This window comes from Coregonus clupeaformis, chromosome 19, assembly GCF_020615455.1.
Source record: "Coregonus clupeaformis isolate EN_2021a chromosome 19, ASM2061545v1, whole genome shotgun sequence".
Lineage (NCBI taxonomy): Eukaryota > Metazoa > Chordata > Actinopteri > Salmoniformes > Salmonidae > Coregonus > Coregonus clupeaformis.
Window position 1 is genome coordinate 24,831,745 of NC_059210.1, and position 21,949 is coordinate 24,853,693.

Genomic DNA, 21,949 nt, shown 5'->3' on the forward strand with positions numbered 1-21,949 from the left:
AGTGGATTTCTCCCAGTCGTGTGTGATAAATACCACCTTCCCACTTTGTTATGAACACAGCATATGTTGATATACTGTAGATGGTTTTCAAACAGACTAAATAGATGTATGTGGTAAATCAGTTATGGCATATTTTCATTAAGTTGTAGTAATGACATTTATGAAGAAAGGGTAGGCTATATTCATTATGCATGCAGAGCTACAGTACCAGTCAAAAGTGTGGACACCTACTCATTCAAGGATTTTTCTTTATTTTTTTTACTATTTTCTACATTGTAGAATAATAGTGAAGACATCAAAACTATGAAATAACACATATGGAATCATGTAGTAACCAAATAAAGTGTTAAACAAATCAAAATATATTTTCAAAGTAGCCACCCTTTGCCTTGACAGCATTGCACACTCTTGGCATTCTCTCAACCAGCTTCATGAGGTAGTCACCTGGAATGCATATCAATTAACAGGTGTGCCTTGTTAAAAGTTAATTTGTGGATAATGCGGGAAGCATGGAGGAGGAGGTGTGATGGTGCTTTGCTGGTGACACTGTAGGTGATATATTTAGAATTCAAGGCACACTTAACCAGCATGGCTACCACAGCATTCTGCAGCGATACGCCATCCCATCTGGTTTGCGCTTAGTGGGACTATCATTTGCTTTTCAACAGGACAATGACCCAACACACCTCCAGGCTGTGTAAGGGCTTTTTGACCAAGAAGGAGAGTGATGGAGTGCTGCATCAGATGACCTGGCCTCCACAATCACCCGACCACAACCCAATTGAGATGGTTTGGGATGAGTTGAACCGCAGAGTGAAGGAAAAGCAGCCAACAAGTGCTCAGCATATGTGGGAACTCCTTCAAGACTGTTGGAAAAGCATTCCAGGTGAAGCTGGTTGAGAGAATGCCAAGAGTGTGCAACGCTGTCATCAAGGCACAGGGTGGCTCCTTTGAAGGATCTGAAATATTTTGATTTGTTTAACACTTTTGGTTACTACATGATTCCATGTGTGTTATTTCATAGTCTTGATGTCTTCACTATTATTCTACAATGTAGAAAATAGTAAAAAGAAAAGAAAAACCCTTGAATGAGTAGGTGTCCAAACTTTTTACTGGTAGTGTACATAATATGGTAATACATTCCTGTTAATCCATACAAAACCATTTTAAAGTTGTTTTGCCTTATCGCTGATGAAATGCATGGCCACATGCTTTTGCAAAATACTGTAACTCTGCTCTCAAAAAACCTTTCCTGTTTTACCCCACCATTCATACTTCCCATAAGAAAAAGGGATGACATCCAATTTAAAGTCTAAGGTAGGTTTAATTAAGAAAATTCAAACTTAGATTAGATAAAGCAGATCATTCAAAAAAGATTTACAAAGTCTTTGAAAAACGTGTACAGAGTGTGTAAAGATCTCAAAATTGAACACAAAAGATTACACTATAACATAGAAACACAGAACCAAAACAACAAACTGATTCCCACTTGAAACTTAGCTTTATTTTCTAACACACACAACTCCAGTACTCTCCTTCCAACTCAGTCCTTTCTCTTCTGGCCTGTGTTGTGTTCCAAATGGCGCCTTAGTCCATTTATAGTGCACTACTTTTGACCAGGGCCCAAGTAGTGCACTATGTAGGGAATATGGTGGCATTTGGGATGCATCTTTGGGGATGCCCCTCAGGGCTGCAGATCAGTGATCTTCCTCTTGCGGTAGTTGAGCACCAGGCTAGAGGCAGTGATTGTTGATGCGCGGCCCCTCTCCCAGTTCTGGAAGCTGTTGAGGCCGCTCTGCCCCGCCCTGAACAGCGCCCTCTCCAGGTAATCCAAGCGCTCCACCAGGGCTGACGTGTCTTCGTTGTAGGCATTCTGGGAGGAATCCATGGTCCGGCGGAAACGACCAATGAATGTCTGGAGGTGAAGAGGTTTAGCCAATGATTTATACTGAACAAAAATATAAACGCAACATACAAAAATGTCAAAGATTTTCCTGAGTTACTGTTCATATAAGGAAATCAGTCAATTGAAATAAATTAATTAGGCCCTAATCTATGGATTTCACATGACTGGGCAGCGGCGCAGCCATGGGTAGGCCTGGGAGGGCATATGCCAACAGGTGAAGAGGCTGGATGTGGAGTTCCTGAGCTGGAGTGGTTACACGTGGTCTGCGGTTGTGAAGCCAGTTGGACGTACTGCCAACTTCTCTAAAAAGACGGAGGTGGCTTATGGTAGAGAAATCAACAATTCATTATCTGGCAACAGCTCTGGTGAACATTCCTGCAGTCATGACAATTGCACACCCCTTCAAAACTTCAGACATCTGTGGCATTGTGTTGTGACAAAACTGCACATTTTAGAGTGGCCTTTAACTGTCACCAGCACAAGGCGCACCTGTATAATGATCATGCAGTTTAAACATCTTCTTGATATGTCACACCTGTCAGGTGGATGGATTATCTTGAAAGGCTAAATAGCTCACTAACAGGGATGTAAACAAATGTATGCACAAAAGTTGAGAGAAATAAGCTTTTTGTGCGTTTGGAAAATTGAGATATTTTATTTCAGCTCATGAAACATGGGACCAACACTTTACGTGTATATATACACACACACTAGATGCTTGCTAGAGGGAGCTGTGTTGAAGCCACAGTGCCTCCATCTATTGAAAAAAAAGAAATACAGCTATAGAAATGCATTTATCAATGTTTATATTCGTTTTTGCCACATTTATTCTATTACAGACACCTTAATGCTGCAATATGTAACTTTTTGGGCGCCCGGACCAAATTCACATAGAAATGTAAGTTATAGATATGTCATTCACATTGAAAGCAAGTCTAAGAAGCAGTAGATCTGTTCTATGTGCGCCATTTCTATGCTTCCCGTTCTTATATTTCTGCATCTTTTACTTTCAGTTTTGGGCACCAGCTTCAAACAGCTGAAAATACGATAGTTTTGGTTAATGAAAATACACTGCTCAAAAAAATTAAGGGAACACTTAAACACAATGTAACTCCAAGTCAATCACACTTCTGTGAAATCAAACTGTCCACTTAGGAAGCAACACTGATTGACAATACATTTCACATGCTGTTGTGCAAATGGAATAGACAACAGGTGGAAATTATAGGCAATTAGCAAGACACCCCCAATAAAGGACTGGTTTTGCAGGTGGTGACCACAGACCACTTGTCAGTTCCTATGCTTCCTGGCTGATGTTTTGGTCACTTTTGAATGCTGGCGGTGCTTTCACTCTAGTGGTAGCATGAGACGGAGTCTACAACCCACACAAGTGGCTCAGGTAGTGCAGCTCATCCAGGATGGCACATCAATGCGAGCTGTGGCTAGAAGGTTTGCTATGTCTGTCAGCGTAGTGTCCAGAGCATGGAGGCGCTACCAAGAGACAGGCCAGTACACCAGGAGACGTGGAGGAGGCCGTAGGAGGGCAACAACCCAGCAGCAGGACCGCTACCTCCGCCTTTGTGCAAGGAGGAGCAGGAGGAGCACTGCCAGAGCCCTGCAAAATGACCTCCAGCAGGCCACAAATGTGCATGTGTCTGGTGAAACGGTCAGAAACAGACTCCATGAGGGTGGTATGAGGGCCTGACGTCCACAGGTGGGGGTTGTGCTTACAGCCCAATACCATGCAGGACGTTTGGCATTTGCCAGAGAACACCAATATTGGCAAATTCGCCACTGGCGCCCTGTGCTCTTTACAGATGAAAGCAGGTTCACACTGAGCACATGTGACAGAGTCTGGAGACGCCGTGGAGAACGTTCTGCTGCCTGCAACATCCTCCAGCATGACCGGTTTGGCAGTGGTTCAGTCATGGTGTGGGGTGGCATTTCTTTGGGGGGCTGCACAGCCTTCCATGTGCTCGCCAGAGGTAGCCTGACTGCCATTTGGTACCGAGATGAGATCCTCAGACCCCTTGTGAGACCATATGCTGGTGCGGTTGGCCCTGGGTTCCTCCTAATGCAAGACAATGCTTGACCTCATGTGGCTGGAGTGTGTCAGCAGTTCCTGCAAGAGGAAGGCATTGATGCTATGGACTGGCCCGCCCGTTCCCCAGACCTGAATCCAATTGAGCACATCATGTCTCGCTCCATCCACCAACGCCACGTTGCACCACAGACTCTCCAGGAGTTGGCGGATGCTTTAGTCCAGGTCTGGGAGGAGATCCCTCAGGAGACCATCTGCCACCTCATCAGGAGCATGCCCAGGCGTTGTAGGAAGGTCATACAGGCACGTGGAGTCCACACACACTACTGAGCCTCATTTTGACTTGTTTTAAGGACATTACATCAAAGTTGGATCAGCCTGTAGTGTGGTTTTCCACTTTAATTTTGAGGGTGACTCCAAATCCAGACCTCCATGGGTTGATACATTCGATTTCCATTGATAATTTTTGTGTGATTTTGTTGTCAGCACATTCAACTATGTAGAGAAAAAAGTATTTAATAAGATTATTTCATTTATTCAGATCTAGGATGTGTTATTTTAGTGTTTCCTTAATTTTTTTGAGCAGTGTACATTTCACAGCGGTTTAGATGGTACAATGATTCTCTATGCTTCTTTTGTCACAAACTGAAATTGGGCTGCGATACAGCCTGGGATCGAACCCAGGCCTTTAGCACTGCGATGCAGTGCCTTTGACCGCTGCGCCACTCAGGAGACTATTGCACCTTTAAATGCATACTTTTAAATTATATTATGTGAGCTACAAATAAATATATATTTAAAAAATATTTGAGATAACTAATGTTACTCTCCCCACCACAAAAAAATTACTTAAATACATGTAATTCTGTCCTGACATTTAATTGAAATACTGTAGAATTCCATTCATTCCTATGGAGGACTACTCCTACTGGAGTGTGCCAATATGGCCGACTGGTGGCTTCAAAGACTCTCAATGGCCAATACATAGCATCAGCAATCCAGGGTTTATAAACATAATTGGGTTAAGCCATGAGAATATAATGTTTCACATCAACACAACCAACGAGAAACACACAACCATTGTGAGAGAAAAATGTACATGTAACATGTTTACCTGCTTTGTTTAATATTAATAATTAACAATTATTTACTGTTCTACTAATGCTGTGTTTTTGTAAAGGGATAGTTTCTACTCCAGCTCCCTGCAGCTAGTCTAGGCGTGTGGTCAAGGACATGGGTTTTACTCGAAATAGGGGTATCTGGAGCTGACAATTGATTTACTAATGGTTTGATGATAAAACCTACAACATGCATTCCATAGAATGAGTTGGTGTTTGTGTAATGTAAGGTACCAGGGAGAGATGGCTCGGGAATTGATTATGATGACAGGAACCTTGTCTTGGGGGCCAAACTCTGGTTTCCATGCAATAAGAACAGTCTTCATAGCAAATGCTATCTGGATGGGAGATACTCCTTTCTCATATATCAAGTCTCACCTTTTGACTCATTCCACACATCTGCTGTTTGTCATGTAGACTGGGAGGGTGTATCGTGCTATAAAATATATTTGTATTGTCTGTATGCCAGAGCTCTCAACCCAACAGTCAAGAGTGTTGGGTCGACCAGCCTCACTTATTAACACGTTTTGAATAAAGTAATATCCTGATTGGTGGTTGACCTGGTCTCTCCTCATTATCGATTAGAATTTCCACGACACCATACCAAGAGCTCAAGAAAATACAAGAAGTGAATAAAGAGGGAGGTTAATACAAACACAACCAATGACACATAACCCGTATACATACAGTTGAAGTCGGAAGTTTACATACACTTAGGTTGGAGTCATTAAAACTCGTTTTTCAACCAATTTCTTGTTAACAAACTATCGTTTGACAAGTCGGTTAGGACATCTACTTTGTGCATGACAAGTAATTTTTCCAACAATTGTTTACAGACAGAATATTTCACTTATAATTCACTGTATCACAATTCCAGTGGGTCAGAAGTTTACATACACTAAGTTGACTTTGCCTTTAAACAGCTTGGAAAATTCCAGAAAATGATGTCATGGCTTTAGAAGCTTCTGATAGGCTAATTGACATCATTTGAGTCAATTGGAGGTGTACCTGTGGATGTATTTCAAGGCCTACCTTCAAACTCAGTGCCTCTTTGCTTGACATCATGGGAAAATCAAAAGAAATCAGCCAAGACCTCAGAAACAAAATTGTAGACATCCACAAGTCTGGTTCATCCTTGGGAGCAATTTCTAAATGCCTGAAGGTACCACGTTCATCTGTACAAACAATAGCACGCAAGTATAAACACCATGGGACCACGCAGCTGTCATACCACTCAGGAAGGAGACACGTTCTGTCTCCTAGAGATGAACGTACTTTGGTGCGAAAAGTGCAAATCAATCTCAGAACAACAGCTAAGGACCTTGTGAAGATGCTGGAGGAAACAGGTACTAAAGTATCTATATCCACAGTAAAACGAGTCCTATATCGACATACCCTGAAAGGCCACGAAGCAAGGAAGAAGCCACTGCTCCAAAACCACCATAAAAAAGCCAGACTACAGTTTGCAACATGGGGACAAAGATCATACTTTTTTGAGAAATGTCCTCTGGTCTGATGAAACAAAAATATAACTGTTTGGCCATAATGACCATTGTTATGTTTGGAGGAAAAAGGGGAAGGCTTGCAAGCCGAAGAACACCATCCCAACCGTGAAGCATGTTGGTGGCAGCGTCATGCTGTAGGGGTGCTTTGCTGCAGGAGGGACTGGTGCACTTCACAAAATAGATGGCATCATGAGGAAGGAAAATGATGTGGATATATTGAAGCAACATCTCAAGACATCAGTCAGGAAGTTAAAGCTTGGTCGCAAATGGGTCTTCCAAATGGACAATGACCCCAAGCATACTTCCAAAGTTGTGGCAAAATGGCTTAAGGACAACAAAGTCAAGGTATTGGAGTGGCCATCACAAAGCCCTGACCTCAATCCTATAGAAAGTTTGTGGGCAGAACTGAAAAAGCGTGTGTGAGCAAGGAGGCCTACAAACCTGACTCAGTTACACCAGCTCTGTCAGGAGGAATGGGCCAAAATTCACCCAACGTATTGTGGGAAGCTTGTGGAAGGCTACCCAAAACATTTGACCCAAGTTAAACAATTTAAAGGCAATGCTACCAAATACTAATTGAGTGTATGTAAACTTCTGACCCACTGGGAATGTGATGAAAGAAATGAAAGCTGAAATAAATAATTCTCTACTATTATTCTGACATTTCACATTCTTAAAATTAAGTAGTGATCCTAACTGACCTAAGACAGGGAATTGTTACTAGGATTAAATGTCAGGAATTGTGAAAAACTGAGTTTAAATGTATTTGGCTAAGGTGTATGTAAACTTCTGACTTCAACTGTACCTCAGGGAGATATAAGAGGTGAATAAAAACATTTGATGAAATGCAGTCATCCTTCGTGGATGCAGAGAAAAACTACTAATAATCCTGTTGGATTCACTAGAAGTCATTGATTTTCAAAGATGACTGATGTGATTTGTCAGTCTGCCCAGCAACAAAACAACACTACACACAGCCTGTTAGTCAATGATGACAAGATCACATGGCACCACCTAGTGGCCGACTATGGGACATAACACTGAATGGGTTTGTCAGCATGTCCAACCACTTGGCCAGGGTGGTGACTCATTCATAAACATTCTACTGATATTGTACAACTAAAAGTGTACAAATAGATAAAGATTAGTGATAAATAATTTGGCAATGGTAGTAGTAGAAGCAATGAGGCAGGAGATATGGTTAGAAGAGAGTTGGGTGAGCAGTGAGATGGTGATAACAGAGGGACTGCAGAGAAATTCTTAACAGAGGGTATAAATGTTTATGTGCTGTACTCACCTGAAGCACCGCCTGGGCAATCTCTGGATTCTCAGGGCTGTCAAAGTGCAGCATCTGGGAGCCGAGGCCATAGTAATAGGGCCCCATCTTGTGAAGGTCTACTACAGTGGGGTCTGCGTTGAACACAGTCCTCCAGCCCTCTTTGTACACCTTAGGCAGCTCCACTGAGACAACACGCCTCTTCCTCTCATACAAGCCCTTTGCCAGGAACAGGGGCATCTCCATCTTTGTACCCTGAAAGACCGGAGAAAAACGTTCTTTAGGTGATGGATAAAAAGGACTTCGCTAGCTAGATATATACCATGTGGCCAGTTTATTAGGTACACCCATCAAGTACCGGCTCGGACCCCCTTTGCCTCCAGAACTGCCTGAATTCTTTGGGGCATGGACACATTGCTCAATTGGAATCAAGGGACCTAACGTGTGCCAGGAAAACATACCCCACAACATTACACCACCGCCACCAGCCTGTACCATTGAAACCAGGCAGGACTCATGCTGCTTAAGCTCCAAGTCGCTCAGGTCATTGGTTCTCAAACCTCTCCTCAGACGTTTCACAATTTTGTAGTAGCCCTCAACTAGCTCACCTGATTCACATTGTCAAGGGATTGATAATTAGTTGACAAGTTTAATCAGGTGTGCTAGCTCTTGAATAGATGAAATGGCTGGGGGTCCCCGAGAAGAGGTTTGAGAAGCACTGGCTTAGGTCACTCATTTTGCCCATTCTAACGTTCAATCGAACAGTAACTGAATGCCTTGATGCCTGTCTGCCTGATTTATATAGCAAGCCACGTGACTCACTGTCACAGGAGCTAACAATTTTTGTGAACGAGGTGGTGTACCTAATAAACTGGCCACAGTGTATACAGTCACAAACATTTCCACAATATGCATTTGAATTATTTCTTCTTTTTTTTGGGGGGGGGAGATCAGCTTTAATATTGCAGATAGATTGTAAATTCCATCAATGTAATTGTCTGCATCACTTCCAATCTCCCATATGTTTTATATATATATAAAAATATAACAAATAAGCTGGAAGTAGAGGCCTAAGCATTGTTGTTCACTAGTTTACTCCAATTAGGGAAGGGGTGGTGGGGTTGGAAAGTAATAAAGGGAAAAATATATATATATATATTTATTTATTTCTTCCCTGTTCGCTAGGCGTAGGCAAGACCACAAGCAAATAGGTAAACTGGGATAATATTGAAGAGTTAATCAGGGTGATTTTTCCACAAATTGGCAGGTATTTACCTTTCCATGGTAGCAAGATCTTATCTATTTTTGCTAACTTTCTATTAAAATGTATTGGAGTGAGATTTTTTATTTCATTTGGGATATGTATTCCAAGTATATCCACATCACCATCAGACCATTTTATTGGTAAACTACATGGTAATGTAAAAATTGTATTTTTTAGTGATCCAATACGTAATATAGTACATTTATCATAATTTGGTTGTAATCCAGAGAGGTTAGAAAATGTATCTAGATCCTCTATGAGGCTGTGGAGGGATTCATGTTGTGGATTTAAAAGAAAACATGAATCATCAGTGTACAATGACACCTTTGATTTTAAGCCCTGGATTTCTAATCCCTTGATATTATTGTTGGATCTGATTTTAATAGCCAACATCTCGATGCCCATAATAAATAGATATGTTGATAATGGACAACCTTGTTTCACTCCTCTTGACAGTTTCAAACTTTCTGAGAAATAGCCATTATTTACCATTTTACACTTAGGGTTACTATATATGATTTTAACCCATTTTATAATAGATTCTCCAAAATTGAAATGCTCCAGGCATTTATATATAAACCCCAGTCGTACTTTATCATTTGTACTTTATCATTTATGCATTTGATTTTGGCTACTCATGAGGCTCATGACTTGATAACATTATATGGGCCTATTGCTACACAATTTGTGGGTGCTTATATGTCTCCTATTAATAATGAGAAATATAGTTGCAAGCAGCAATGCCAGGGTTCAAGCTGTGGGCCCACTGTGCCACCATCAGGACAAATTGGACATGTTGCCCTAGGATGAGCTACTTCTGTACTCTTTACCACGCTTGCCAAATATCAGAAAAAGAAAAAAACGTGGTGATGATGCATTTTGGACCATTTCTAATGATGCTAACTACTTTAAACATCTTCTCCAGAACTGCTGGACCAGTCGCACCAAATTTGGTATATAGAGTCTATGGATGGACGTCTTCAAAACGCAATATTTTCCAAGACTCTTGCTCAAACAACAAGGCCGCTACAAGCCAATGAGCTTGCATCAAATGTTTTTCCTGTAAAACAGTGCCACCATGTGCCGAACTGAACCATACTTTACAACTTAGCTAGAATCATATCCCTGACAGGGTTTCCATTAGCCGGCAATTGCTGTCTTTTGGCCGGAAAAATAAAAGGCTGATAAATAAAATAAAATAAAATAAATCCTGTTACCGGCCAAAATGACTGGGAGAAAAAATTCCCATTGAAAAGTAATGCTTTTTATTTATTGATGGAAATACCATTCAATGGAAATACATTTGACCATCATGCTTATCGGTCTATAGGTTAATTTGCATAATTTTGTAGAATTAAATTGGCCTGTGAGTATTTTCATTAGTCATGTATCTTATTTATCCAACACAACTATCACACACCCACAGAGCCTATTTTGAGCAGGATTTCTCCTGCAGCTCCTTTATTTTATAAAGACTTCATAGGTGGCGCGCAAGTTTCAAGTTTGGGGAAGCTTACAATTTATCCAACCATTTCTACCATTCTGCGTGCCAGTTATGATTTTCATACGCACATTTGTGTGTAACAGTTTTCATTTCAATAATAAAGTTTTAGTAATCATTGTCAAGTGGTTAATCATAAAAATCGAAATTAAAAAATGGATTATGAGTCCCATGCGCTCATTTCTTTAGACGACAATGGTGTATCAAAGTGTCCATATGGCAAAGGCTGGTGATATTGCATTAGTGGACTTAACTTTTAGATGTATCATTTTAATTTCGATTTTTATGATTAACCACGTGACAATGATTTTGAGAAACTAAAACGTTTGTATCAGCTAGGCATATTGCCAAACGCGCTGCCCAAATTGTGGTGATTCCCAAATAGGCATAGGCCCACCTTGTGATTTGAAACAATCCACAGCAATTTTTTTAAATAAGCTAATGATCCTCGAATCCTCTGTGGCTAAGTCATGGGTGTAGTATTTTGAATGATTGTATTTATTTCTGTACAGACAGGAGTAATTATATAATTTTGGCACATTTATTTCCATTTACTTCCCTATTTGACCCACCGCTATAGCATTTCTTCGCTTCTTGAACCCCTAATAAAAACAATTTAGCAAAACAAAGTGTTTTTCAATAGTTGACATTACTAATTAATTAACCTTATGAACAAGCTAATTGCGCATGTCTGGTGAATAAGTAGCCCGATATTGGTTTCAAGTTTGTATCTGTCCATTTTTGACAAGCTGATCATAGCGAAAAAGAAAATACTTCTGTGTAAACACGCTGAAAATAAGCTCACGATAGCTTCTGATAAAGTTGGGTTGCTGATATTCAGAGCTTAAATAGCCTAATTGATTTGTCACAGGAATCAGGACTAATAAAGCCAATGTATCGGCCTGTTTTACAAACGGTGGGCCTACCACATGGATAGGCATTCATAAAATTCCATTGCTGGCTGACATCGTAGGCTACACCCCAGTAAGCACGAGCCGATGTCTTTTGAATGATTTGTTTTTGGTGCAGTCCGGACCAGCCTTGATTTCCACGTTCACAGACATTGTTTTAGGTCCGGTCCGGAACAAATCTGAAACAATCATAAACGTCTGTTTGGTTTATTTTCAACTTTCATTCAGAACCTAAATTGAAGTTAACTTCAACGTCTGGAAAATACGTATTTTAGATGTCTTTTCAACGTCCTTTTGCTTTCCTGCAGTGACTTATCTGTAATGGAACTGAGAGTCATGATCAAGGGCTAGTGGACGAGGTGACTGAATAACCAGCAGGAATTCCAAGTGGATAACTACAATAATAACTACTTAGCTAACTAATAGCCACGGGGGCACAGGTAATGAGATCAGCGGCTACACAGTAACATTATCGGATGGAATGTTTAGCTAGCTCTACATTGTTTCACATGTTCGACTGACCTCTTGAATGTCTCGCGAGTCACTCGATTTCTCCAGGAATCCAAGTCGGGGAAATGTGCATTCTGTCCGACTAGGTAGCCTCTCGTGAGAAAGCAAAATGTCGTCAAGAGAGAAGAAATTCTCTTCCATCCCCACCCCAGGAGGCACGGGAAGGTACGACTGTGTCTCCATTAAAAACTCACTGTAGGTATCCGCCAAGTAATTAGCGAGCTAGCTAACTTCTGCTGTGTGGGACTGTTTACACTTTGCTTCCCTAGTTTGGCGCGAAACTTCGAAATGACCCGACATGCGCAACAGTCCACTTTTGAGCCAGGCGAGAGCAATCGATTTTCGACAGTCAAAACAATCGGATATAACAGAGAGCTTTCTAAACATTTAGTCTATAATTACTGGTTCTTATGAGAAGAGCACATGAAAGTGATGTGCTTAATGCTTATTTTTTCTTCTTTTTTTGTAGAATTTTTCTCAAATCGCCATGCATTATTAGCAGACTAGCAATATTTTTCACTGATCATATAGGCTACAATAGTCTCACCTGTCTATAGTCTCACACTATCGTTGTTCAATCTGAAGATAGACTGAACAGCATGGTTATCTGAGTTGACATGTATTTTCAGTGATGGTGAGTGATTAGTAACTTGCAATTACTCATTTAGCCAGTGGAGGTCCCAATGTCGCCTTTGTATGAAGTAGTTTAAAGATTTCCCTAGTGTGTGTGTGCGCCTGTACGTCTGTGTGTGTAGGCTATGTTTAATGACCACATCAACAAGGATGGCCTAATTTTTGTTGTTGTTAATTAATTGATTTTGTTGAGAACAAGTCTTATTTACAACTGCGACCTGGCCAAGATAAACCAAAGCAGTGCGATAAAAACAACAACAACACAGAGTTACATATGGGATAAACAAAAACGTACAGTCAATAACACAATAGAAAAATAGAAAATCTATATACAGTGTTTGCAAATGTAGTAAGTTATGGAGGTAAGGCAATAAATAGGCCATAGTGCAAAATAATTACAATTTAGTATTAACACTGGAGTGATAGATGGGGCGGCAGGTAGCTTAGTGGTTAAGAGCGTTGTGCCAGTAACCGAAAGGTCGTTGGTTCTAATCCCCGAGCCGACTAGGTGAAAAATCTGTCGATGTGCCCTTGAGCAATGCACTTAAACCTAATTGCTCCTGTAAATCGCTCTGGATAAGAGCGTCTGCTAAATGACAAAAAAAAAAAAAAAAGATGATGTGCAAATAGAGACACTGGGGTGCAAATGAGCAAAATAAATAACAATATGAGGTAGTTGGGTGGGCTAATTACAGATGGGCTGTGTACAGGTGCAGTGATCGGTAAGCTGCTCTGACATACGACCATCTGAGATACTGTGAGTTAGACTGGCTTTATGCATGCATGAGTGAATGGGAGTGACAGGTGTCTGTCACCCCTGACTGTGCTGTCACTCAAACCCACACATTCAGACACATAGGCTTAACTGTATCCCGTGTAGCCTAAATCAAAGAGATCATCGTTAACGCACACATTTGATGTGTTTTTCATGGCACACCCACACAAAAGAAGGCAAAGTAAATACCGCTGACTCATTTGGTAGGTAGAGGCCATCCTTTGTCTTTCAACTGTGACGCCATGCATGGCATGATAAACCGTTTCTCAGTCATTGATTGTTTTTTAAGAAACACACAGTGGTAGTCAGTTTTACATTCGGGCACTTTACAAATTGTTTACAGGGTTTATAAATGGTGAATAGTGTTCATTGTTTGTTTATTTATAGTTTATTTATCAGTAGGCTAATAAACAGTTAGGATATAACTTATGCCAATAACAATTAGGCCTATTTGGGGGGAAAGACATCTAGGCTCCTAATTATCAGGATGAGATTTAGTAGGCCTAATCACATAATTATTCATGAGTCAATAATCTCAACAATTCAGTATATGGTGAGAAATATGAAAGCTGTGCCATCTGCATGTTAACTTGGTTATGACAGCAGGTCACATCTCGTCCTCTGCTCACACTGCATTTGTCTGATTTGGCAGCCGGGGGCGAACCAGACAAGAGCCATCGTTGGATTTCTAGAAGAGATAGACAATGAGGACAATCTGTTAATCAATTCATCGTGATTAAGAATATAGAGTACTGTATATTCCCTCTTCACGCTGTCTTTACATTGATAATCCGAGTATGCGCACTGAACGCCATTGTCTACCAGCAGCAAGAGTGAGAGCGAGCGCGCGGATATGATAGTGCAGGGGAGCGGCATACATTGACCCGAATCTCCGGGAACCGGAGAACAAGTGGACTCGGACACACATCGTTGGAAAGACATACTGGCAGACAGACAGCAACAGTTGTCATTGCTATGATCAGCTGAGTCAGTCAAGGCAAAATAATACATGTAAAGGTGGTAGCCTACTGCGGAGAAGCGCGACTGTCGGATACGTTTGTTGCGATTTGTGTTTGTCTTCCCTGTTGTGATTTGGGCAGGCTGTCCTGTCATTATCTGTGAGGGGAAAACGTGTTGCGTTTTTTTTTTTCTGTCATTCGTTTGACACAATCCTATAGATTCAAGCTTTTCTCGTTTGATGTGAATCAAAACATTAAGTCGCTCATGTTGCGGTCAGGGAAATGGGCTGTTGCGTCTGTTAGTCAGACTTGACAACCCAGCATTTTTTTTAGCTGCCGTTTTGTCTCTGGCAAAGGGCGAGAAGTCCACTGCAGACAGGCGTGTCGGGGGCGATTCCAGTGACGGCTCGACTCTCTGCGGAGCCCCCGTTTCAACAACCCCCACCCATTTTGCTCGGGTGCTTTGGATGGGGGGCAAGCAAAGTACGGCAGGGCGGCCCCGGGGTGCTTTTCCCGGTGTCTCGACGGATGACAGCGCAGTGCCGCCCTCGGCCCACTTTGGGCACTACCGACCGGGTGGCACTATGGGGCTACGCAGCCGCTCAGTGAGTTCAGTGGTTGGGATGGGCATAGAACATAGTCCTGCGGTGCCCTTTGGGTTTTATACCCCCAGAGGAACTGGCTCGGACAGGGCAGGAGGGGGGTCTGGCACTAACGCTGCCCATGGTAACGGCTACCAGGAAACGGGCGGCGGGCATCACACGGACGGTATGCTCTATCTGGGATCCCGAGGGTCGTTGGCAGACACCTTGCCCCTGCACATTGCACCCCGGTGGTTTAGCGCCCACAGTGGTAAGTGTGCACACATCCACCTCTGGCTGGCAGCAGACATCAAAGTTATCAGGGCTTACAGAGGGATGCATTGACATTAGGCCTAAATGTCATCAGCAAACTTCCCTACCATCCATGGAACTTAATTCATTCATTTGTGTGTGTGTGCATGTGTGTACAGCAGGCCAGTAAATCTGGGTTTATTGAGTGTCTGACCTCCTGTATGGCAGGTTGTCTCCAATACCTTGTTGTGAGAAATGACGCTAATAAGCCATGTTCCCAAATCTAGCTCAGTCAATTAGCCTATGATTAGAGAGGAGGAGGGAGGGCCCACCGTTATCATCTGCTCAGACAACAATATGTCTCACTGACTGGGCTTGTCAGGGCCTGAGCTGCAGAAAACTGAGGACACTGGCTCAGGTCCCCATGCCCTCATTACCAAAGCCCAAACCAGCAGCCCACAGGAGGGAAACAGAAAGTTAGGCATCAACATCCAGATTGTTTTCCTTCCTTTTATTGCTAGGCGACCCCTGATATTCCTTTTTATGTGACTGAAAAGCTTTCTGTGAGCGAGGCGAAGGCCCTGGTCCTGCTTCAGGTACAGAATCTAGCCCTGTTTTCAAAACACGTAGTCTGTCTTTGCTTTCTTCTGTCCTCTCTGGGGGGGGAAAAGTTACTCAGTGTGAATGTATTCAGGTTTCAGATTCACAGGCTATTAATGGTGATTGAAAAGTGAAGGCCATGCTAAGTAGACCTATGCCTTACAAACAGTATTAAAGATGTCCAATAACTCCATTCTGAGCTTCATGTCTATGTCTCTGATAGAGCACGTTTTGAGACAGAGACACCAAATCTTAAATTCTATCAATGTCAAACCCTCCAGTCTGTTGTGGTTACACTCCTATCATATTATGGATTTGACTGTAGAATTGCAAAATTCATTGATAGAACCATGAAAAATGTATTTTTCTGGATATTTCCTGGAGCCTTTCTCTTATCTCAGTGGAGCATTTGTCAGACATCTTGTTGCCTTCTATTGATTAGTCAAACTAGAAACAGTACTGTCAGTCTGCAAAGCATGTATGACACAGAGGCTTGAGTTGCCACCATGGTAGACAGTAGACAGTTCTGCTGCAAAATAAACAATGTAATTAATACTTTACACCACATAGTCTGACACAAAGTCACATCAGAGATCTCCTATGACAATGGGATAGACTGTACTTCTCAAAGGGTTTGATCATTACAAATGGGCAATTCTATTGGAACGGAATTACGCTGGTCCAATGCAGTCCTTTTTATCTCAATATCAAATAATTTCTGGGTAACAATTAAGTAACCTACTCTGATTGTTTTCAATTAAAATGGTAAAAAATAAGAAACAATTATTCTTAGCAAACAGCAATTTCTCAAGCAAGATTTTTGCTAGGACTCTCTGGGAGTGGTCTGTGTGGGGAGGCAGGCCACCAGGTAGGCCAAAACTCCATCCCACCAAAACACTAAAAAGGCATTATTATCATTTTCACAATTTCACAGTATTATTCCAACCTCATAGTGTGGAAATATATATTTAAAAAAATACAGGAAAATCACGTTTTTGACTGCATTGGGCCTTTAACAAACCATATAACTCTACTCACAAGGACTACTTTTAACAATTTCCACTGAAAATGGTACAAAAACTGATTTGCAGGATGACCTGTGCAGATATGTTTGGTAACAGAATAAAACTATTACCAATTAATTATGTTACCAAACTTTGCATCTGCACAGTTCTTCCAGTGAATGATTTTTTTTACTGTGTAAATTGTTTTAAATAGTCATTTTGCATAGAGTTGTATGGTTTGTTAAACTTTGAAATCAATGGTTTTTGTTTGGCATACATTGTAAATGGAAAAATCTGAGTCTCAGCGTAATTCTGTTACAGTGGAATTGCCCAAATATCACAGAGGCCTCTGATCTTTACCAACTGGACTGTTTTGGCCTGTCCTTTTCCTCAGCCTCAGTGATACTGCATTAATACTCTATCAATAGTGTATGACGGTGCCATAGCCAGAAATTCATTCGTGGGTGGGCCAGTGGAAATTTGGGTGGACCAAAAACAGAACAGCTAACTTTTGCAAGACAAATAATGTCCCGTTTGGAACACTGACAAGTAAAGAGTTTTTCGTTGTTGTTGCTCAATCTGATTGGGTGGGCCTGGCTCCCCAGTGTGTGGGCCCGGGCCCACCGAGGCCCTCGGTGCCTACGCACCTGGTGTATGACTGCCTGATAAGCTTGATCCTGGCAGGAAACCTCCTTCTGATAGCCAACTGTTTGATCTAGATGCAAACAGTAAACAACACTGAGACAATTTTCCCTCCACTGATGCAGTTCCTAAACAGAGTCCTGTCTGCATTGTCACTTAGTGAGTTGTTCACCTACTGTTGTTGTTATGCACTTTCAGATTAAAGTCCCTTAAACAATGGTCTGTGTAATATCTCTCCTGTGATAGACCCACAGTGCTCAGTCACCCGTCACAGAGATAAGTAATCACTCACTCACCGATGTGAATGTGAGCTGAGCAGAGCACTGACTGAACTCTCTTTAAGCGGAAGCCAATGTAATTGTTCTCAGATTAGAGCCATAAGCAATCATTCACTTGTGTACACCGCCATTTTAATTGAAATGTAAATAATGATAAAGATAACAAACACACACGAACACATGCACATATACACTACTGTAGACACACTGGCAAGTCTTTTAGGAATGATGGGATTGTGGAACATATGTGCTAAACTGTCTGGCAGCGGGATTCAACAATATAGGTCACTCTCATTTTATTTCTGTTTTCCCATTCCCTCATACACTCTCTCTCTCTTCTCCCATTAGCTCAGCACAGTGTACACAGAGGAAGAGGGACACACACACACACACACACACACACAGTCTACACTGGATTGCTGAGAGAGGATTTCTGTTGCTGTGACAACCACGTTGGTTGTCACTGCTGTTTTCAAGATGCACACTTGCTTGCTCCTTGCCACCCCCACAATATCCTCACACTTGTTTCCTCAAGAGACAGAGGGCCAGGGAGGGAGAGAGGGATAGAGGGAGAAAGGAAGAAAAGGGGAAAGGAGGAAGAGAGGGAGGGAGGGATAGAGGCTTGACATGTTCCTCTAACAGACTTTCTGTCACCAGTGTTTCACAGCCAGTCTGTTGTTGAGTGACAGCCGACAGATCTTTCTAATAAAAGGATACCACAAATGCAAATGATTGGCCAATTAGAAGGAGAGGGGGACGGAGCTAAGGCAAAGGCAGTGGCGACTGTTGCCATGATGTAGGGACTAAATCCTGTCATCATACAGCAGAGACTTTCTAAAGATAAACCTTTGACATCAGTAGCAGGGGGCAATGGCCCCTGTCAATCAACTACACTGATGATGCCACTGGCTACCAAGCATCACAGTGATCACCGGATGCTTTCTATATCATTAAGTATCACAAACCTAAATCACATTGTTTCTCACCACAGCATAACAGCCCATTCTGTCTTATTCGCTGTGTAATGATACCCCTTTCTCCCCAACACAATACACCCCAGTGCAATTACACACGTCCCTCCTACCCATACTCTACCCCCGTCTCACCTGTATCTAAGGCCACATTACTTCCTGCAATCAAAGAGTTTAGCTAACACAACAATAGGTCAGTATGTCAGCTCTCACGGCCCCCTCCTCCCCCTTTCCAAGTCTTTAACTCTCATTCAGCTGTTTCCATGGAAACTGCTGTTCTTTCTGGTAAGGTAAAGAGTTGTCTGAGTTGGGTTTGAGTTGGATGTGATGTAATCAAATGGCTACTATCCATGTATGGGCATAATTTCCTGTATTCTGGACTAAACAGGTCTCTAGACATGCTCATGCACCATCATTTAGTACCATCATTAGAGGGACAACCAGCCCAGACACGTGGAAAGAAGATACACACATACACAAACAAACAAGGTCACTAATTTAATAAGATAATCTATGTTGTCTTGTCTACTCTAATGGCTTGAAACAGCAAGGTGTTTGCTCTCCTCAGAGAGACAGAGGCTTTCTGGACAGCAGGCAGAGCAGGGTATTACAGGGAGCTAGCTGTCACCTTGCCTGCCGTTTGATTGGAGAGGGAGACAGACTTCCAATCTGTACCTTTAATGGTGTCTTATCCCCTCTGTCTGACTGTGTCCCAAACAGCACCATATTCCCTATATAGTGCACTACTTTTGTAGAATCTTATGTAGGATCTTAATTAGATCACTCTGTTGCAAGATAACTTTCCTGCAATGCAGGAAATGTAAAACCTGTAGTGTATTTGAAGTTAGTAATTTCCACTTTTACATTTCAGACTTGATTTTCCCTTTAAAAAAATGTATCAACACCTACAAAAATTCTCATTAATTATAATCCACATAATAATTCACATTTCCTGTTTCTGCAGGATGATTTTCCTGCTGTAGCAAACTGGCTCAAATTAAGATCCTACATCTGTATAAGGAATAGGGTGCCATTTGGGATGCACACTCTGTTTGTCTGCTTCCCCTCTGCTCTGTTCATAATGCTACTCCTGAACCTTACTGTGTTTATGTCTGGCTGGCTACCACAACTCCCCCGCTCCTCTCTTCCCTCCTCCATCTCTCCCCTACATGATTCTCTGAGCAAAGACAGATCTGGTCAAATGTCATTTTGAAAACATAATGAATGCAAGGAGAGATCTAGTCAGGATAGTTTACGATAATTAGTTTATTTTGTGTTATTTCTTGTGTTCATAAAATTATACCAATGAACCAAGGGAATGCTATTAAAATATGAATCTAAATATTGATATTGTGACTTTGAAATCCAATGATCTACTCCTGAGGTGGTCTTCTTGATGTGAAGACTCCCTTTAGATCATGTTTATGGTTATGGAATGCTTAAGGGAACAGGGGGGTAGGCATCCTTGCATTTTAACCCACTGAAACCTACTTCTTACTTTGTTCTAATAATAAATGTTGTTTAATGATATTCTGATCTATATCAACCATCATGTATTATATATATATATATATATATATATATATATATAATGCATTCGGAAAGTATTCAGACCCCTTGACTTTTTCCACATTTTGTTACGTTACAGCCTTATTCTAAAATGGATTAGATAGTTTTCACCCTCATCAATCTACACACAATACCCCATAATGACAAAGCAAAAACAGTTTTTTAGAACATTTAGCCCCCAAAAAAATTCTAACGGAAATATCACATTTACAATAGTATTCAGACCCTTTACTCCGTATTTTGTTGAAGCACTTTTGGCAGCGATTACAGCCTTAAGTCTTCTTGGGTATGACGCGACAAGCTTGGCACACATGTATTTGGGGAGTTTCTCCCATTCTTCTCTGCAGATCCTCTCAAGCTCTATCAGGTTGGATGGGGAGCATCGCTGCACATCTATTTTCAGGTCCCTCCAGAGTTGTTAGATCGGGTTCAAGTCCGGCCTCTGGCTGGGCCACTCAAGGACAATCAGAGACTTGTCCCGAAGCCACTCCTGCGTTGTCTTGGCTGTGTGCTTAGAGTTGTTGTCCTGTTGGAAGGTGAACCTTCGCCCCAGTCTGAGGTCCTGAGCACTCTGGAGCAGGTTTTCATCAAGGATCTCTCTGTACTTTGCTCTGTTCATCTTTGCCTCGATCCTGACTAGTCTCCTAGTCCCTGCCGCTGAAAAACATCCCCACCGCATGATGCTGCCACCACCATGCTTCACCGTAGGGATGGTGCCAGGTTTCCTCCAGACGTGACGCTTGTCATTCAGGCCAAAGAGTTCAATCTTGGTTTCATCAGACCAGAGAATCTTGTTTTTCATGGTCTGAGAGTCCTTTAGGTGCCTTTTGGCAAACTCCAAGCTGGCTGTCATGTGCCTTTTACTGAGGAGTGGCTTCCGTCTGGCCACTCTACCATAAAGGCCTGATTGGTGGAGCCCTGCAGAGATGGTAGTCCTTCTGGAAGGTTATACCATCTCCACAGAGGAACTCTGGAGCTCTGTCAGAGTGACCATCGGGTTCTTGGTCACCTCCCTGACCAAGGCCCTTCTCCCCCGATTGCTCAGTTTGGCCGGGTGGCCAGCTCTAGGAAGAGTCTTGGTGGCTCCAAACTTCTTCCATTTAAGAATGTTGGATGCCACTGTGTTCTTGGGGTCCTTCAATGCTGCAAAATGTTTTGGTACCCTTCCCCAGATCTGTGCCTCGACACTATCCTGTTTCGGAGCTCTATGGACAATTCCTTCGACCGGTTTTTGCTCAGACATGCACTGTCAACTGTGGGACCTTATATAGACAGGTGTGTGCCTTTCCAAATCATGTCCAATCAATTGAACTTACCACAGGTGGACTCTAATTAAGTTGTAGAAACATCTCAAGGATGATCAATGGAAACAGGATGCACCTGAGCTCAATTTCGAGTCTCATAGCAAAGGGTCTGAATACTTATGTAAATAAGGTATTTCTGTTTTTTATTTTGAATACATTTGCTATAATTTCCAAAAACCTCTTCGCTTTGTCATATGGTGTATTGTGTGTAGATTGATGAGGATGTTTTTTTATTTAATCCATTTTAGAATAAGGCTGTAACGTAACAAAATGTGGAAAAAGTCAAGGGGTCTGAATACTTTCCGAATGCATTGTATAATTTATGTGGCGATGACAGGATTGCTTTAAC

The 21,949-nt window shown here is 41.9% G+C and overlaps 2 protein-coding genes across 2 annotated transcripts in view; one reads left to right on the forward strand and one right to left on the reverse strand.

Moving 5' to 3' along the window:
• Positions 1-1,108: 1,108 nt before the first annotated feature.
• On the reverse strand, positions 1,109-12,324 carry gins3 (GINS complex subunit 3). The gene is made up of 3 exons (XM_041836550.2): positions 12,045-12,324; positions 7,868-8,101; positions 1,109-1,915 (listed from the first exon to the last, which is right to left on the reverse strand). The coding sequence occupies exons 1-3, from the start codon at positions 12,213-12,215 to the stop codon at positions 1,685-1,687; spliced, it is 636 nt and encodes a 211-aa protein (XP_041692484.1). The 5' UTR covers positions 12,216-12,324; the 3' UTR covers positions 1,109-1,684.
• A 1,723-nt stretch (positions 12,325-14,047) lies between these two features.
• znrf1 (zinc and ring finger 1) overlaps positions 14,048-21,949 on the forward strand; it is a 35,704-nt gene continuing 27,802 nt past the window's right edge. Inside the window, exon 1 of the mRNA XM_041837236.2 lies at positions 14,048-15,251. Coding sequence (XP_041693170.1) covers positions 14,867-15,251 — 385 coding nt within the window. The 5' untranslated portion in view covers positions 14,048-14,866. The remainder of the gene's footprint in view (positions 15,252-21,949) is intronic.

Excerpts from the sequence above, each read along its gene's own strand:
- gins3 (XM_041836550.2), bottom strand. The coding sequence starts at position 12,215 with ATGGAGACACAGTCGTACCTTCCCGTGCCTCCTGGGGTGGGGATGGAA. Across the intron at positions 8,102-12,044 it reads ACTCGCGAGACATTCAAGAG|GGTACAAAGATGGAGATGCC; the intron begins GTCAGTCGAACA and ends CCGGTCTTTCAG. Across the intron at positions 1,916-7,867 it reads TTGCCCAGGCGGTGCTTCAG|ACATTCATTGGTCGTTTCCG; the intron begins GTGAGTACAGCA and ends CTTCACCTCCAG.